Here is a 15,834-nt window from a genome sequence, read left to right as displayed (position 1 = left end):
TTAGGGATCCAGACATCACTTCAAGTAGCATACTACCAGTCCTAAAAATTATCAAGACAGTCAATTAGAATTAACTTTCTTGGGAAATTGGTTTTACGAGATGTAGCATTAATTTCTAATTTAGGGGAATATTATAAGACCCCCTTCAAATAACTCTGTCACAGACAAATTTATATTAACAGAACAGAACAAATTGGTCATGGTTACAAATGAACACATCTCCATATTCTACAAGACTTACCTTATGAAATTTCTCAATTGTACACTGTTAAATCAGAGTCTTTACATTAGTTTTATGTACAGAATGTTCTCTCTCCTTCCACCATTATGGGTGGAGCAGACTTTCCCTCCATCTCTTTCTGTAAGTCTTTGTCATTTATAAAGGGATATGTTTTTAAAATCTGGCCTCTGGAATTTCATTTGTTAGCCTTGTAAGAAGTACAGGCCAGTGACCCTCCTTTCCCTACGTCCCATCTACCAGACCTCATCTTTTTGGGCCTCATCACACTTCATTTCTCACTGCTCTCCTTTACCCATCGCATACCCCCAAGCCTTCCACAACTTCTCTTTCCATATAAATCAAACCCCAGTTATACTAATGACTGCTAAAATTCGGTTTTCCTTTCCACGTACCAAGTTGGGGAGAAGATATAGAAGCAGACCTCAAAACTGTCCATCGTTAAGGGGGCAGGGTGGGACATTTGGCAGAATAGAAGGAAGAACAAGATTTGGGGGGACAGGAGTTCTCCCCCCAATGGGGGTATGGAAGGCTTCTGCATAAAGGTCAAGATTTTGAAAGACTTTGGCCAAGGTTATGTTCATACTAAAGACTGGGTGGAATCGTGTTGACTTATGCAAATGTAGTCCCCACAGCTCAGTTTATACAACGTGCCAGGACAATTCACAGTGACCCCACTTCCACAGAATAAGTGGTGAACCCAGAGCTTTCTTTTTTTTCAAGCTCTAAGTTTCACCCAGAGACAAAGAGTCAAAGATCCATCTTTCACATAGCCCAGGGGATGGTCACACACAACATTGGTTCCTAGTGACACAGGTACTTACCGACACAGCCCCACAATCTAACAATCTCAGGCGCTAAATACAAAGTAGGGCCCTCTGTGTTTTCCCACAGTGATGAAACAGAGAAGGATTAACTTCACGAGGTTACACCAGCATTATACCCCAACTACTTGGGCTGGTTTTCTCCTCCTGCTGTCCTCACCCCAGGTCTTCAAGGTTCTAACACCCCAGAAATTCCTTCCTGCTGCTTTGTGGCCGATAACCAGAGACTCTGCGTTAGAAATAATTAAGCCTTTGCCTATTGGTGCATCCAAGAATGTGTTACATAAGTAATTTAAACAAATAAATAAATTGTATCACTTTGTGAAAAGTTCAATGCAAATATATGTTTGTACAAAATACATACTTAGAGCAAAAGAAAATTTAAATTGAAACAAAGGGAAGGATAAAGGAATGTTAGGAAATACAGGTTAGAATCTTGGTGACTTTTCATTGCTGGTTCTTTATTTATTTATTTTTTTTACAGAAACAGAGACAGAGGGACAGATAGGGACAGACAGACAGGAAGGGAGAGAAATAAGAAACACCAATTCGTTGTTTCTGCACCTTAGTTGTTCATTGATTGTTTTCTCATATGTGCTTGGACCAGGGGGCTACAGCAGAGTGAGTGACCCCTTGCTCAAGCCAGCAACATTTGGGCTCAAGCAAGCAACCATGGGGTCATGTCTATGATCCCACACTCAAGCCAGCAACCCCACACTCAAGCTGGTGAGCCTCTGCTCAAGCTGGATGAGCCCACACTCAAGCTGGCGACCTCGGGGTTTCAAACCTGGGTCCTCTGAGTTCCAATCTGACACTCTATCTACTGCGCCACCACCTGGTCAGGCTCATTGCTGATTCTTTGTCATAGATGGTGATGTAGTCGTCAATGTTGTTGGCTAGTGGGGGTTCTCTATCGATCTCATTATGGGGGTGAGATGCCTCTAGGTTGCATGTTCCCAGGAGCACTGTCCAGATTGACCATAGATAAGTGGCCCTGCTGACCTGATGGGTGTGGCAGGGATGGGCAGCCAGTGTGGAGAGCAGTGGTGGAGAAGGAGATATACCTCTTCCCACGAGCCTGGGTCTTAGACCTGAAGGGATCGGTCCCCAGCAAGCTGGTTTCTCCAGTCAAGAGGATGGAGCTGGTGCGGCTTGCCTGAGGTGGTCTGCGGTAATCAGCTGATCTTGACCTTTCTGACTAGGAGGTTGTTGTCTACCTCTTGTCTTCTAATACCTGGCAGGCCTTGGCATCACCTTGATCAGGTGAGTAAACTGGAAGAACGTGGTCCCCCCAGGACATGCTGCTGGATGCACTCTCTTCTCCTGTCTTCTGGAATACCACCACCTCCCACTCGCTAACAGCTCCTTCCTGTTCCTCTGTCCACGATGCTGGTGGTAGCATTGATAGTGGTGGGTTAGCGGTGGTCCCCTCTGCTGGTTTCGCTAGTGGTCCCTTCTGGGCTTCCTGATATCTACACGTTGGAGTGTCCCAGGGTTCAGACCTGGGTACTTTCTTCATCTCTAACTATACTCTCTCCTTAGGAATTTCATCCAGTCTGGTAGTTGGAAATTCCATCAATATGTTAATGCTGCCAATTATATTTCTCCTCCCCTGTCCCTCTCTTCAACTGCCAGGTCATAAACTCAACTTCTTACTCCAAACTTGCATGTACATTCCATTGGTGTCCTTGAATTTGACATGTCAAACAGATTGCTTTATTTCACCCACACCTGTCAACTACCACCAGTCATCCTCAAAATGGCACTATGTCTACTCTGTTGCTCGAACTAAACATGTAGAAGGTGTGCTTGGTTCCTCCCTTCTTCTAACTGCTCACATTTAAATATCACAACGTTTCAAAACTACGTGTCAGATTTGTTCATTATTTCTCTTGCCGCCACCCCAGTTCAAGTGGAAACCTGCAGAGTCCTCCTAACTGGGCACTCGGAATTCTCTCTTCCTACCTATTATTCATTCTCCACTCAGCACTCTGCCATCCAACTGTTCATACCCTTCCCATGGCTTCTAGTGGAACCTAGAAAAAGTCTAAGCTCCTCACCATGCCTACAAAGCATTACATAAACTGCCCCTGATTAGCTCTTAAATCTCTTCTCTTACTATTCTTTCTCTCACACAGTACTTTGGTCTCCTTGAACATATTGAGTAGGTTTCTGCCTTGGGGCCTTTGCACTTGCTGTTGACACTACATAAAATACTATTCCGGCCTGACCTGTGGTGGCACAGTGGATAAAGCGTCGACCTGGAACCCTGGGCTCACCCGGTCAAGGCACATATTGGAGTTGATGCTTCCTGCTCCTCCCCCCCCCTTCTCTCTCTGTTTCTTTCTCTCCTCTCTCTAAAATGAATAAAAAAAAATACTATTCCCCTTAACTCAAGTGCCTTCTCTTCAGAAAGGTCTAGCTCAATCTCTGTTTCTTAAATATCTTCTCCGATGACGTGTAATGTCACAGACAGTATGCATGAACCTGCTACATATACATATGGATTTGTTTCTGGGCTTTCTAATCTGACCCATTGCTCTATTTTATTTATTCTGCATCAATGCACAGCATACTCCATAAGTACTATAATTTTATAATATCTTGACATAAAGTAGAGCAAGTTTCTCTCAATTATTTGTTTTCTTTTTCAAAATTGTCTTTGGCCTATTAAGGTCATTTGCTCTTTCATATAAATGTTGGTATCATCTTGTCAAGTTCCCTTGAAAACCCTATTAAGTTTTTATTGAATTGCAGAGATTGACTTTAGAAAGAATCGACATCTTTAAAATATTGAGTCTTGGCCCTGGCCAGTTGGCTCAGTGGTAGAGCATTGGCCTGGCATGCAGAAGTCCCAGGTTCCATTCCCGGCCAGGGCACACAGGAGAGGTGCTCATCTGCTTCTCCACCCCTCCCCCTCTCCTTCCTCTCTGTCTCTCTCTTCCTCTCCCGCAGCTGAGGCTCCATTGGAGCAAAGATGGCCCGGGCGCTGGGGATGGCTCCTTGGCCTCTGCCCCAGGCGCTAGAGTGGCTCTGGTCGCAACAGAGCAACCCCCCAGAGGGGCAGAGCATCGCCCCCTGGTGGGCAGAGCATTGCCCCTGGTGGGCATGCCGGGTGGATCCCGGTCGGGCACATGAGGGAGTCTGTCTGACTGTCTCTCCCCATTTCCAGCTTCAGGAAAAAAAAAAAAAATGTTGAGTCTTCCAATTTGTGGACATAATATATCTCACTATTAATTTAATCTGGTTATTTTTTAGATTTTCCATTCATTTATTCAAGAGCTATTTACTGCCAAAGAAATGAACAAAATCTCATTAGGTGTACATTTTGGTGGGGGGTATAGATAATATACAAATAAGTATATGTCATTTTAGATGGGAACAATACTGTAAAGAAAAAGAGTAATGGAGGTATAAAGTGCCAGAAACATGCCACCTTACATAGAGTATCCGGGGAAAACCTCACTGACAACTTACCTGGAAGTAGATGTTTGGATAAGGGGAGGGACAAAGCCACAAGGCTGAGTCTGAGAAGACCTCTGTGGAAAGGCCAAGACCGGACGTGCATGGCCTTTTGGAGAATAACAAGGAGGCCACTGGCTGGGGAAGTAGATGGAATGAAGTGGGAAGTGATTTGTCAAGGTCATTTAGAACTCATAAGTCATGGTAAAGACTTTGGATGCTTGTCTTAGAAAGAGAACACATTCAAGAGTTTTAAGCTAGGGAATAATATGATAATAATTTTTTTTCTTAAGATTGCTCTGGAATCCACAAGGAAAACAACTTTAGGAGGGTAGTATGAGTGATCCATAAGGAAGCTATTGTGCTGGTCTAAAAAAGATGGTGAATTAGACAGCTAGGAGCAGTGGAGGTGTTCAAAAATGGTTGGGTTCTGCCTGACCAGGCGGTGGCGCAGTGGATAAAGCATCGGACTGGGACGCAGAGGAGCCAGGTTCGAGTCCCTGAGGTCGCCAGCTTGAGCGCAGGCTCATGGGGTTTGAGTAAGGCTCACTAGCTTGAGCCTAAAGTCTCTGGCTAGAGCAAGGGGTCACTCGGTCTGCTGTAGCCTCCCAGTCAAGGCACATATGAGAAATCAATCAATGAACAACTAAGGAACCGCAATGAAGAATTGATGTCTTATCTCTCTTCTTTCCTATCTGTCTGTCTCTATCTGTCCCTTTCTCTGAATCTCTCTGTCTCTGCCACAAAAAAAAAAAAATTAAATTTAAAAAAGTGGTTGGGTTCTGAAAACACATATGCAATCACAAACACAAAAAATGCTATAAATTATATATTATATAAAAATACTTGATATAGAAATATTTATTAAATAAACATAAATACATTATATATATCAATTATAAATAAAATATAAATATATTGTATGAAATATTTATATATATAAATAAATATATAAAGTGCAAATATAGAAATACAGTAAAACTGTATACAAATAAATACATATTGCATGTAATATACTTGATGTATAGATTGTAGGTATATATTTATATTTAAAACTCCAACATATTCCTGACCATCTAGATGGCCACAAGTACCCAGGGAAGTACACATACCCAGGCCTATGCACATGCTCAGGAAAGACCTAAGAAAGCCCTGAATCTCACCTTTGGCTAGCCTTGAGGCTCTGTGCAAGCAGTTAAGGAGGAGTTGTAAACTGCCTAGCTGTGTGTTGGAGGCATGCATCAATACTTGCAGAGCCTGGCTGGCAAAGGCTGGGAGAGCTATTAGTTCTAGGTCTTTAAGGAAATGTCTTTCTAATCATTTGCTGACTAACTGAGCAGAAACTTCAGTGGCCACATGGCCACAAATACAGACTCTGTGAAATTAGTTAAGAATAAAAGTGCTATAAGCATACCTTGGAGATATTGTGGGTTTGGTTCTAGACCACTAAATTGCAAAATTAGTGAACCATACTGATTTTTTGTTCCCCAATGCATATAAAAAATGTTTAGATTCTATTGTAGTCTATTAAAGGTACAACAGCATTATCAAAAAAAAAAAAAAAAAACCCCAACAATGTACACATTCTAATTAAAGATTCTCTTATTGCTTACAAATGGTAACCCTTATCCGAGCCTTCAGGGAGCCATCATGTTCTTGCTGATGGAGGGTCCTGCCTCAGTGTTGGTGGCTGCTGACTAATTAGGGTTGTGGTTGCTGAAGGCTGAGGTGACTAGAAATTTTTAAACATAAGACAACACTGAAGTTTGCTGTATTTATTGAGTCTTCCTTTTATAAATGATTTCTCTATAGCATGTGATGCTGTTTGATACCATTTGGACCACAATAGAACTTCTTTCAAAATTGAATCCGATGGCCCTGGCCGGTTGGCTCAGTGGTAGAGCGTTGGCCTGGCGTGCAGAAGTCCCGGGTTCGATTCCTAGCCAGGGCACACAGGAGAAGTGCCCATCTGCTTCTCCACCCCTCCCCCTCTCCTTCCTCTCTGTCTCTCTCTTCCCCTCCCGCAGCCAAGGCTCCACTGGAGCAAAATTGGCCCGTGCACTGAGGATGGTTTTATGGCCTCTGCCTCAGGCACTAGAATGGCTCTGGTTGCAACAGAGCAACACCCCAGATGGGCAGTTCATCGCTCCCTGGTGTTCATGCCAGGTGGATTCCGGTCGGGCGCATGCAGGAGTCTGTCTGCCTCCCCGTTTTCAACTTAAGAAAAATACAATATATATTTGCTCATCCATAAGAAGCAGCTCCTCATGAGACTGCAGTAATTCAGCCCCATCTTCAGGCCCCACTTCTAATGCTATTTCCACCATATCTGCATACTTCCTCCACTGAAGTCTTGAATCCTTCAAAATCATCCATGATGTTTAAAGTCGACTTTTTCCAAATTCCCATTAATGTTGATATTTTGACCTATTATCATGAATTAAGAATGTTCTTAATGGCATCTATAATGGTGAATCCTTTTAAGAGAGTTTCAATTTAATTTTTCCAGATCCATCAAAGAAATAACTAGTTATGGCAGCTATAGTCTTATGAAATGTATATATTTCTTAAATAATAAGACTTGAAAATCAAAATTACTCTTTGATCCGTAGGCTGAAAAATAGGTATTGTCTCAGCAGACATGAAAACAACATTAATGCCATTATAAATCTCCATCAGAGCTCTTGGGTAAGCAAGTATATTGTCAAGGAGCAGTAATATTTTTAAAGGAATCTTTTTTCTGAGCAGTAAGCCTAAACCATGGGCTTAAAATATTCAGCAAACCATGTTGTAAATAGATGTGCTGTCATTCAGGCTATATTGTTACATTTATAGAGCAGAGTAGAGTAGATTGAGTGTAATTCTAGTTGGTGACTGTATTTTCAGAGCTAAATGAGTGGTGGCTTTAGCTTAAAGTCACAGCTGCATTAGTTCCTCACAGGAGAGTCAGCCTGTCCTTTGAAGCTTTGAAGCCAGGCACCGACTTCTCTTCTCTAGCTACATAGAATCTTCTTTCAATACAGGGATACTTTCTCTACATTGAAAATCTGTTGTTTAGTGTAGCCACCTTCATTAGTTATCTTAGCTAGATCTTCTGGATAACTTGCTGCAGTTTCTATGTTAACATTTGTTGTTTCACCTTGTACTTTTATGTTATAGAGATGTCTTCTTTCCCTAAACCTCATGAACCTACCTCTGCTAGCTCTCCAGGCAAGCCTCTAACTTCCAGGATGCATACTTTAATGTCTGAGATCTATTGTTCCTTCATCTCCTTGGCAGATTGACACTCCCCATTATGTGCTATCAGCTTCTGCCTGATTTCAGTTGCTTTTTATACTTTCCTTGTTGTGAATGAGAAAACCTCATGGAACCATGTAGAAGCATACTATAAATGACTGGTACCATAAAAACATACTATAAATGTAAAGGTAGTTTGTGGTTTTTGCTATTACTATTTTTAGTGTGGTGACAACCAAGATGGTCTATTGGTAACTGGAGCTATAGCCCTCAAAAAGGTTGAATGAAAACAAAACTAAAATACTTAAAGGTTACTGACATATAAAGCTTGTACTTCTCTATTTATTTATTTATAATTCTAAATGATTATTTTATTTTCTGTTTAAAGGAGAAAAAAGAAGACACATAAGTAAAATAAACAGTTGCCCAAAAGGTAGGAGTAAATGTGAGGATTCACACCTGTGAGCTGGTTTTCTTGCCAGACCCTGTCTTTGCCACAGCCCCAAAATTTCCTACGGGCTTTGTAACTAATGGATTATTTACAGTACAAGCTGGATTGTTGTAACAGAGAGACGCCAAAATACAATGGCTTAAATCACATGATTTGTTTCTCTTTCATCAAACAGTCCAGAAGTGGTAGGAAGAAACTGATTTTCTCAAAATACAGTTTCCCTCTCCAGGTCCAAGAAAGCTTATCTGGTTGTCACTGACTCCCAACCAGTGGGAATAGAAGAAATAGAGAGGGAAATTGCTCATCTATTTCTTTTCATGGAATGACCCAGAGTCTTCTGCTTATATCCTATTGGGCAAAGTTCAATCACATTGCCAGAGCCAGTTGTAAATGAGATTGAGAAATATAGTTAGTCAAACAGCCACGGATCCAGCTGCTACTCTATTGCTATGAAAGAAAGAGAGAATGATTGTGGGTAATAGATAGCTATCTGTCTACTCGCCTTCCATGTTTTCATTCAAAATCACTGATTTCTTCAAGCAAAGAGGAAATTTAAGATTCTCATTATTATTGTTCTCATTGTTCCTTGAGATACAAATGAAACTCTGTCTTAAATTATTTTTTAATTAATTATAAATGAACTAAGATTAATATGAGGGTAAAGAAAATGAAATCTAAGATGAACCCAGGTTAAATATCTAAGGCTTGATATGTATGAGGCTATGGATTATATATTTTTCTTTATGTGTTAAGCTCTTGAAAAGTTATAGTAAGCTGGATCTTTTAAAAACACTATTACATACAATGCAAGTTTTCATAGCTCCTGTTTTTATTTTTATTTTTGTATAGTTTTAAAGAGAAACAGAGACAGACATAGAATTCAAACTCTGAAAATCAGAGTCCCGTGGAAAAGGAGCAAACCAAAAGGTAAAAATTTTAGAAGATGCATATATTTTAATAATTAAACATCTAAATTCTCATGCTTTATTCTGTGCTTTTAATAACAAACCAATTTCCCTGCTAGTTTTATATAACTGTACTAAATATAATAGATTTAGTTCATTCCAAATGCATCAGAGATTGAAAGATGATAACACTGCAAACAAGTAATTTGATGATGAATCTACAACCAGCACGCAGGACCCAGGGGCCACTGCAGGGCCACCTCCGTTGAACTGATAACTTTCAGACTGGAGATACAGCTGATCCTTAAACAGCTCAGGTTTGGACTGACCCTGTCCATTTGTACACAAGTATTTTCCAGATTTCACATCCAGAGACTCACCCAAATACAGACTGAAAACTATGTTTGCATTCCCAACCGTGGATTTCCAACTGCAAATGGGAAATACTGTTTCTTATTTGCAGTTGTTTGTATCTGAGCGAAGGGCCAACTGTAGGGTCAAAAGTTATGCCAGGATTTTCAACCGGGCGGGAGTCTGTGCACCTAATCCCTAAGATGTTCAAGGGTCAACTGTAGTACCCATAAAACACTGTGTCACTCTCAAGTGATGTAGTTGTCTTTCCTCATGTCCCACACTGAGAGGTAATTGGGTGAACCTGGGACTATTGTTTCACCTCTCCTTCCTCAGCTTACTCATCTGTAAGGTAAAATAAAATGAGATAATAAGTAATAATAAATAGTAATAATAACAAATAGATTGACCGCACTCCAGAGCCCACATACTTTGGATCTCTACAGCACCATGGACAGCTCCCTCTCCTGCATCCTAGAGGGAACTTCAATGGATTCCCCTAATCTGTAGTGCTGGTTGGAAGGACGGGAACAGCAGCTCATCATCATTCAGACCTTTAAGACCTTTACTTCTGTTTCTATGGAGTCAGATTTTTCAGGTCTTCACCCCACTTCACCCCCACCAATCTAGAGGTTCTAAGATGAAAAGTTTCCTCCCCTCCCGGTACAATTCACAGATGACTCTAGAACTCCTCTGAGCTTCCTTCGCAGCCAGAAGAAAGCTGATGTCAAGGAGAAGTGAGGAAAGCAGATGAGACAGACGCTGTCTCCTGTTAGGGTGACCCGCTGTGACCCTGCTTCCCACTGAGTTCGTCCCTTGCTCAAATCTACAGACAGATTTTTCAAATTATAAATTACAGTCCAAAATTTTTTTTTGTCCCAAAACTGGAAAAGGGGAAGAAAATTTGTAGCCAAATTTTGTCTAGAAAAATCAATATATGTTACCACCTCTCAGTGGTTAAGTAGTGGCCAACCTGCTCGGAAATTAAGTCATTGAAGGTTCTTCTGGAAGGTCTGCACCTTGCTGCAGTTACCTCATCACTCCACGTGGTTCTCCTGGGCGGAGTTTCTCCCAAGAACAACCCAGTCCGGGATTCACCCACAGGGCCCCCACCAGGCCATGGAAATCACGCTTCTTCATTGAGTCCCTTGCTGTTTCCCAGCTCAGCCTTTTTCCCACGGTGGCATGCTCTAGCCATGACCACAGGCCAGGTGGCATTGGGTATTTCCTTTGAAGTACCAGACAGGCTCCCGAAGCGTTTTCATCTGAACAGTGGTTTCTGCAACACTATTGTTTGCAATGCAATTGTATAAGCAAGAGAAATTTATGTTATGTTTCCTTCCCTCAGGGAAAAAAGCAGTCAACACTAGGCCTTTGAGAAGAGGCAGGAAAAGAGGTAAAATAAAAATAAAATTTTTTTTAAAAAAATGTGATCAATACAGTTTCAGTAATGAAGCATCTCAATTTTTATTTTATACTCCTTTTTCTGAGTGACCAATAAACTGGCCGATAACAAAAGTTAGGTAGTCATCGGCGTTGGTCAGTTTCAACAGTGTGGCAGGTCGCTGGCAACGCCCCCTTTGTTGATGTCAATCAGTTTACCCGCGAGAGAGCGTGTGGCGGGGCTCCCTTCACTGATCACCTCTGAGGAGTAAACTAGGTGTGGCTCCCACGCTGCTCAGCTGACCTTTCTCTGGACCACAGAGAGAGCCACAGCCTGGCTGCTAACCCAAGACTCGGGTCCTAAGCCCTAACGTTCTTTCGCTTGTGTGATTTTTGTGTGTCGTTTCTTCTATTTGCCTCAATTTCCTTCTCTGTAAATGGATGGGTGGTGGATGGATCCAACCGAGTGGCCTCCGGGCCCTCCCCAGTTCTAACAGAACTGACTCAGAAAGGCTCGGCGACAGGTCCCTCTCCCCCACCCCGGACAGAAGCCCCAGCACGTGTCCTTCATAGATGCCCCTCAATGGGGGCCGGAGGCCAAGGGCAGGTGCTGCTGCTGCTGCTGAAGTTCCTTTTAAGAATTTTGCCTGACCTGTGGTGGTGCAGTGGATAAAGCGTCGACCTGGAAATGCTGAGGTCGCCGGTTCAAAACCTGGGCTTGCCTGGTCAAGGCACATATGGGAGTTGATGCTTCCAGCTCCTCCCCCCCTTCTCTCTTTCTGTCTCTCCTCTCTCTCTCTCTCTCTCCTTTCTAAAATGAATAAATAAAAAAAAAAAATTTAAAAGAATTTCAACACCTGCCTCAGCAGAATCGGAGCCCAGGGCCCCGCCAAAGGATGCACCGAGGCCCTCCTCCCGGGCAGCCCAGCCGGGCGCAAGCTGCCTGAGCTCGCAGAGTGGAAGCCGCAGGGAGAGTCCTCAGGGACGAGAAGGCAGAGAAGGCCGAGGGCGCGGAGGGCACACAGACGCCGCTCCTGCCCGGAGGGGGGGGCATTGCCAGCCTGCTCTCTCGTCCCCCGGCGGGTGCCTCACATGGGGGACAAAGCAAAAAGCTGAGGGGGTTTTCTCCAACCACACAATCTCAAAGGAATAGCATGACTAGAAATCTCCCTCAAAAAGAGGAGAAAAAGCATCATGCCGACAAGCTTGGGCGCTCATGTAGGGTTTCAGAGAGCGGGAGGGGAGGGTGACATGCTCTTTATGTGTCTAACCTGCCGTCAGAGAAAGACCTAGTTCACAGGGAAACTCCCTCCAGTGCATTATAATTTATAAAAAAAGGATCTCGAGGTGGGTGAGGAGGAAGAGGGCGGAGTTGTAGAAGATGGAGTGAACGAAAACAACTTATGCTTCCTTACAGGTCCCAGAATTCCCAGAGATAGAAATATGGACTTTCGACCTCCTGTACTGCCCGTGACCTGTGGTCGTGCGGAGGGGACTCTATATAAGGAGAAAATGAAACAAGGTGAGTTTCCTGCTCTTCTAGGTTTTTCAGCTGGAAACTACCCAGGTGGAGATGGTTTTGTTCCGGGGCTAGACACCTTGTGTCGGGGTCTCCAAGACCATCCTCAGGCTTGGCGATCCGCTAAGAGGACTCAGCATATAGTCAAACTCACTGCTATGGTTTATTAAAAGGATACAAAGCAAAGCCCATAAAGGAAAAGGGCACATGGGACAAAGTCCAAAGGACACCAGGGGCTTGTTTCCGTCGTCCTCTCCCAGGGGCGTCACACGAGGCAACTTAATTCTCCAGCAACAAATGACAACAACAGGTGTGAGATGTTGTCTGTCAGGGAAGCTGCCCTGAGACGAGGAGTCCAGGGTTGTCACCAGGAGCTGGTGACGTGGGTGCGCTTCACCTCGCACCCCCTAGAATTGCAGACTCCCAGAAGGGAGGCAGGTGCTCAGCACTAGCCGAAGGGGAGCGGTGGGCTGCCTCCCCTAAGCCAGGTTCCCAGCCGCCAGCCCCGGGAGCAGACCGTTCAGAAGATGGCTGGCTCGGGGCGGCTCGGTTAGGTCTTTTCTGCACAGCATCCCAGATAAGCTAGAGCAGTGGTCCCCAACCCCCGGGCCGCGGACCAGTACCAGTCCCTGGGCCATTCGGTACCAGTCCACAGAGAAAGAATAAGTAACTCACATCATTTCCGTTTTATTTATATTTAAGTCGGAACGATGTTCTATTTTTTTTTAAATGACCAGATTCCCTCTGTTACATCCATCTAAGACTCACTCTTGACACTTGTCTCGGTCACGTGATACATTTATCCATCCCACCCTAAAGGCCGGTCCGTGAAAATATTTTCTGACATTAAACCAGTCAGTGGCCCAAAAAAAGTTGGGGACCACTGAGCTAGAGGAAAGATGGCATGTCTACCCCTTTAAAATTCATAAACATTAGCCTACTGGGCCATCTCCCCCGTCCCCCATTGGAAAGGTCCCTGTACTGCCCAGTCAGCACCCAATACAAGAGCAAGTGCTTCAATATTAGAGTGAAAAATGTACACATTTGGGAAATCCAACAACTTCACAGCACCGTTCCTCTTAGCATCTGTACCGCCTTGTGCTAACCGGAGGGGCACAGGATGTAGAACCAGGAGACCTGGCTTCCGGTGTCAGCTATACCAAGAGAGCCTGTTTCATCTGGACCAAGCCGTTGTGACTCATCCTAAACTTCCTCCTCTACAAAGTGGGAATACTAAGAAAACCTGCCTTGCCGTATTATTACGGGGGGGGGGGGGATGGAACAACAGATATAAAATAATTTGCAAATGCTAATTGTGAAAGTACAGCGCAAACGTTCATCTGCCACGATTGATTCCCCCTCTTCCGAAGTCAAGTTTCTTAGGCACCAATGCGTAGAAGGGTGTGCTCTGTGACTATAGTGCATATGAGCAATTTAACTTTCCCTACTAGATAGCACTTCTGTAACTACTTTCCACATAAAATAGCCGTGAGTCCAAAATATGAGAAATAATTGATTGCCATTAGCTGGATGGTCAACGTGGCAGACATGGGTGTGGTGACAGCTGCTACATGGCCACCTGTGCGCCCGCATCTGCCCCCTCCAAAGTTGAGCCCAGCTCTATCCTGGGTCTCAGAGATAGGACGAGAGAGAATCCTGGTCATTCTTCTTTAGAACCATTCGTTTTTCTTTTCTCTTTTGAATACAGTTATATGCTTTTTAAAAGTAAATGTGGGTAATGATTACTGCTCCCCTCACCGCCAAAGCAGCATGCACCCGCAGCAGGAAATTCCCTTTCCCCCTCCTTTCGGGTTGCCGTGGGGCCTCTGAGGGAACTCGGGTTTCCTGTGTTGCTGATTCTAAGCCCAAAATGGGTGGCCCAAAACCACGTGATGGGGGACCACATTCTGGGGTTTTCACAGCCCGGGGCACCCCCTGACCACCAAGGGAGCTCAGCTTGTCTCGCTCGGTCCCACAGGGATCTCGGTGAAGTGTATAACGACGACGAGTGGGAAGGAGCTCACCCTCAAGGAGTTTGAAATTGAAGGAAACCACGAAAAATCCAAGAATTGGAGGATGAGCGTGCGCTGTGGCGGGTGGCCCCTGAAGTGCCTGATCCAGGTATCCTAATGACAGAGGGCTCAAGTTAAGGATGTGGTGTCAGGAGTCACCAAGGCCAGGCTTTGCCAGTGTCCAGGAAACCGTCATGACCTCCCTGCACAGATCACCACGCATGTTATTGCTAACATTCCACTCAGCCGTTATCCTGGCTGGCTTTTATTACAGCTTAATCCTGTATGAACTTTCATCCCTCTGATGGTAGAAAGTACACTGCGGCCTTGGCTTTGTCACTAGGAGTTGCCACTGTGTAATTTGGTCACAGGAAAGTCATTTAAATTAAGTTTCTGGGATCAATGTTTACAGTAGCTGAGTAGAATAATGTATCTGAAAATGATACACCACTATGGGTGTTTCCTGGATTAGAGATTACTTCAACATTATTTCTTTTGCTAGTCATCTGAAATTAATTCTTGAAAGAAAATATAAATAAATCACATGTTTAAATTTCTCCTTTGGCCCTGGCCAGTTGGCTCAGCGGTAGAGCATCGGCCTGGAGTGTGGATGTCCTGGGTTTGATTTCCTGTCAAGGCACACAGAAGAAGCAACCATCTGCTTCTCCACCCCTCCCCCTCTCCCTTCACTCTCGCTTTCTCTCACTTCCCCTCCCGCAGCCATGATTCAATTGATTTGAGTGCATCAGCCTTGGGTACTGAGGATGGTTCGTGGAGCCTCTGCTTCGGGCACTAAAAATAGCTGGATTGGGAACATGGCCCCAGATAGGCAGAGCATGGACCCCAGACAGGGGTTGCCGGGTAGATCCCAGTCAGGACACATGAGGGAGTCTGCCTCTCTATCTTCCCTCCTCTCACTTGGAAAAGAAGGCGGGGGGGGGGGCGGATTCTCCTTCAGTCCTCGTATCAGCCCCTGATGTGGACAAAGCGGGCTGAGTCTGTCGCAATGAAACCTTGCTCTTTGACTTTTTCTATCACTCACCCACACCGGCTTTCTTGTTCCACTGTAATGGCCATGGAAAGCCCTTGCTCAACAATATCTATTGAGATACACCTAAAGCCACAGGGACCGTAGGGTGTGAGCCCCGTCCATCAGCAGGAGGAAGGCTGCGCACTCACACCCACAGGGCTCTGGTGGAGAGGCCCCACAGGAAGAGGAGCACAGCCCCCGGGGAGGGGAGCTTCCTTCTGACTTTGAGGTTGAGGACAGTTTGATGGTACGGTTTGCCCTGAGCTGCGTCTTTTTTTTTTTTTTTTTTTTTTTTACAGAGACAGAGAGTCAGAGTGAGGGATAGACAGGGACAGACAGACAGGAACGGAGAGATGAGAAGCATCAATCATTAGTTGCACATTGCGACACCTTAGTTGTTCATTGATTGCTTTCTCATATGT

The 15,834-nt window shown here is 44.2% G+C and overlaps 1 protein-coding gene across 9 annotated transcripts in view; it reads left to right on the top strand.

Annotated features, from left to right (window-relative positions):
* LOC136337878 (nuclear autoantigen Sp-100-like) overlaps positions 1-15,834 on the top strand; it is a 77,928-nt gene that overhangs the window by 50,988 nt on the left and 11,106 nt on the right. For 7 of the 9 annotated variants that reach the window (XR_010731891.1, XM_066279786.1, XM_066279788.1 and 4 more), the window contains 5 exons: positions 8,150-8,194; positions 9,062-9,139; positions 10,817-10,864; positions 12,269-12,373; positions 14,349-14,491. Coding sequence is in view for 8 of the 9 variants with exons in the window: in XM_066279786.1 (XP_066135883.1) it covers positions 8,150-8,194; positions 9,062-9,139; positions 10,817-10,864; positions 12,269-12,373; positions 14,349-14,491 (419 nt within the window). In the remaining variant the exon portion in view is untranslated. The remainder of the gene's footprint in view (positions 1-8,149; positions 8,195-9,061; positions 9,140-10,816; positions 10,865-12,268; positions 12,374-14,348; positions 14,492-15,834) is intronic. The other 2 variants (XM_066279789.1, XM_066279787.1) reach the window with 1 other exon arrangement.

This window comes from Saccopteryx bilineata, chromosome 5 (genome assembly GCF_036850765.1).
Source record: "Saccopteryx bilineata isolate mSacBil1 chromosome 5, mSacBil1_pri_phased_curated, whole genome shotgun sequence".
In the NCBI taxonomy this organism is placed as follows: domain Eukaryota; kingdom Metazoa; phylum Chordata; class Mammalia; order Chiroptera; family Emballonuridae; genus Saccopteryx; species Saccopteryx bilineata.
Note: the sequence above shows the minus strand (reverse complement) of the source record. Positions and strands in the feature narration are given on the sequence as shown.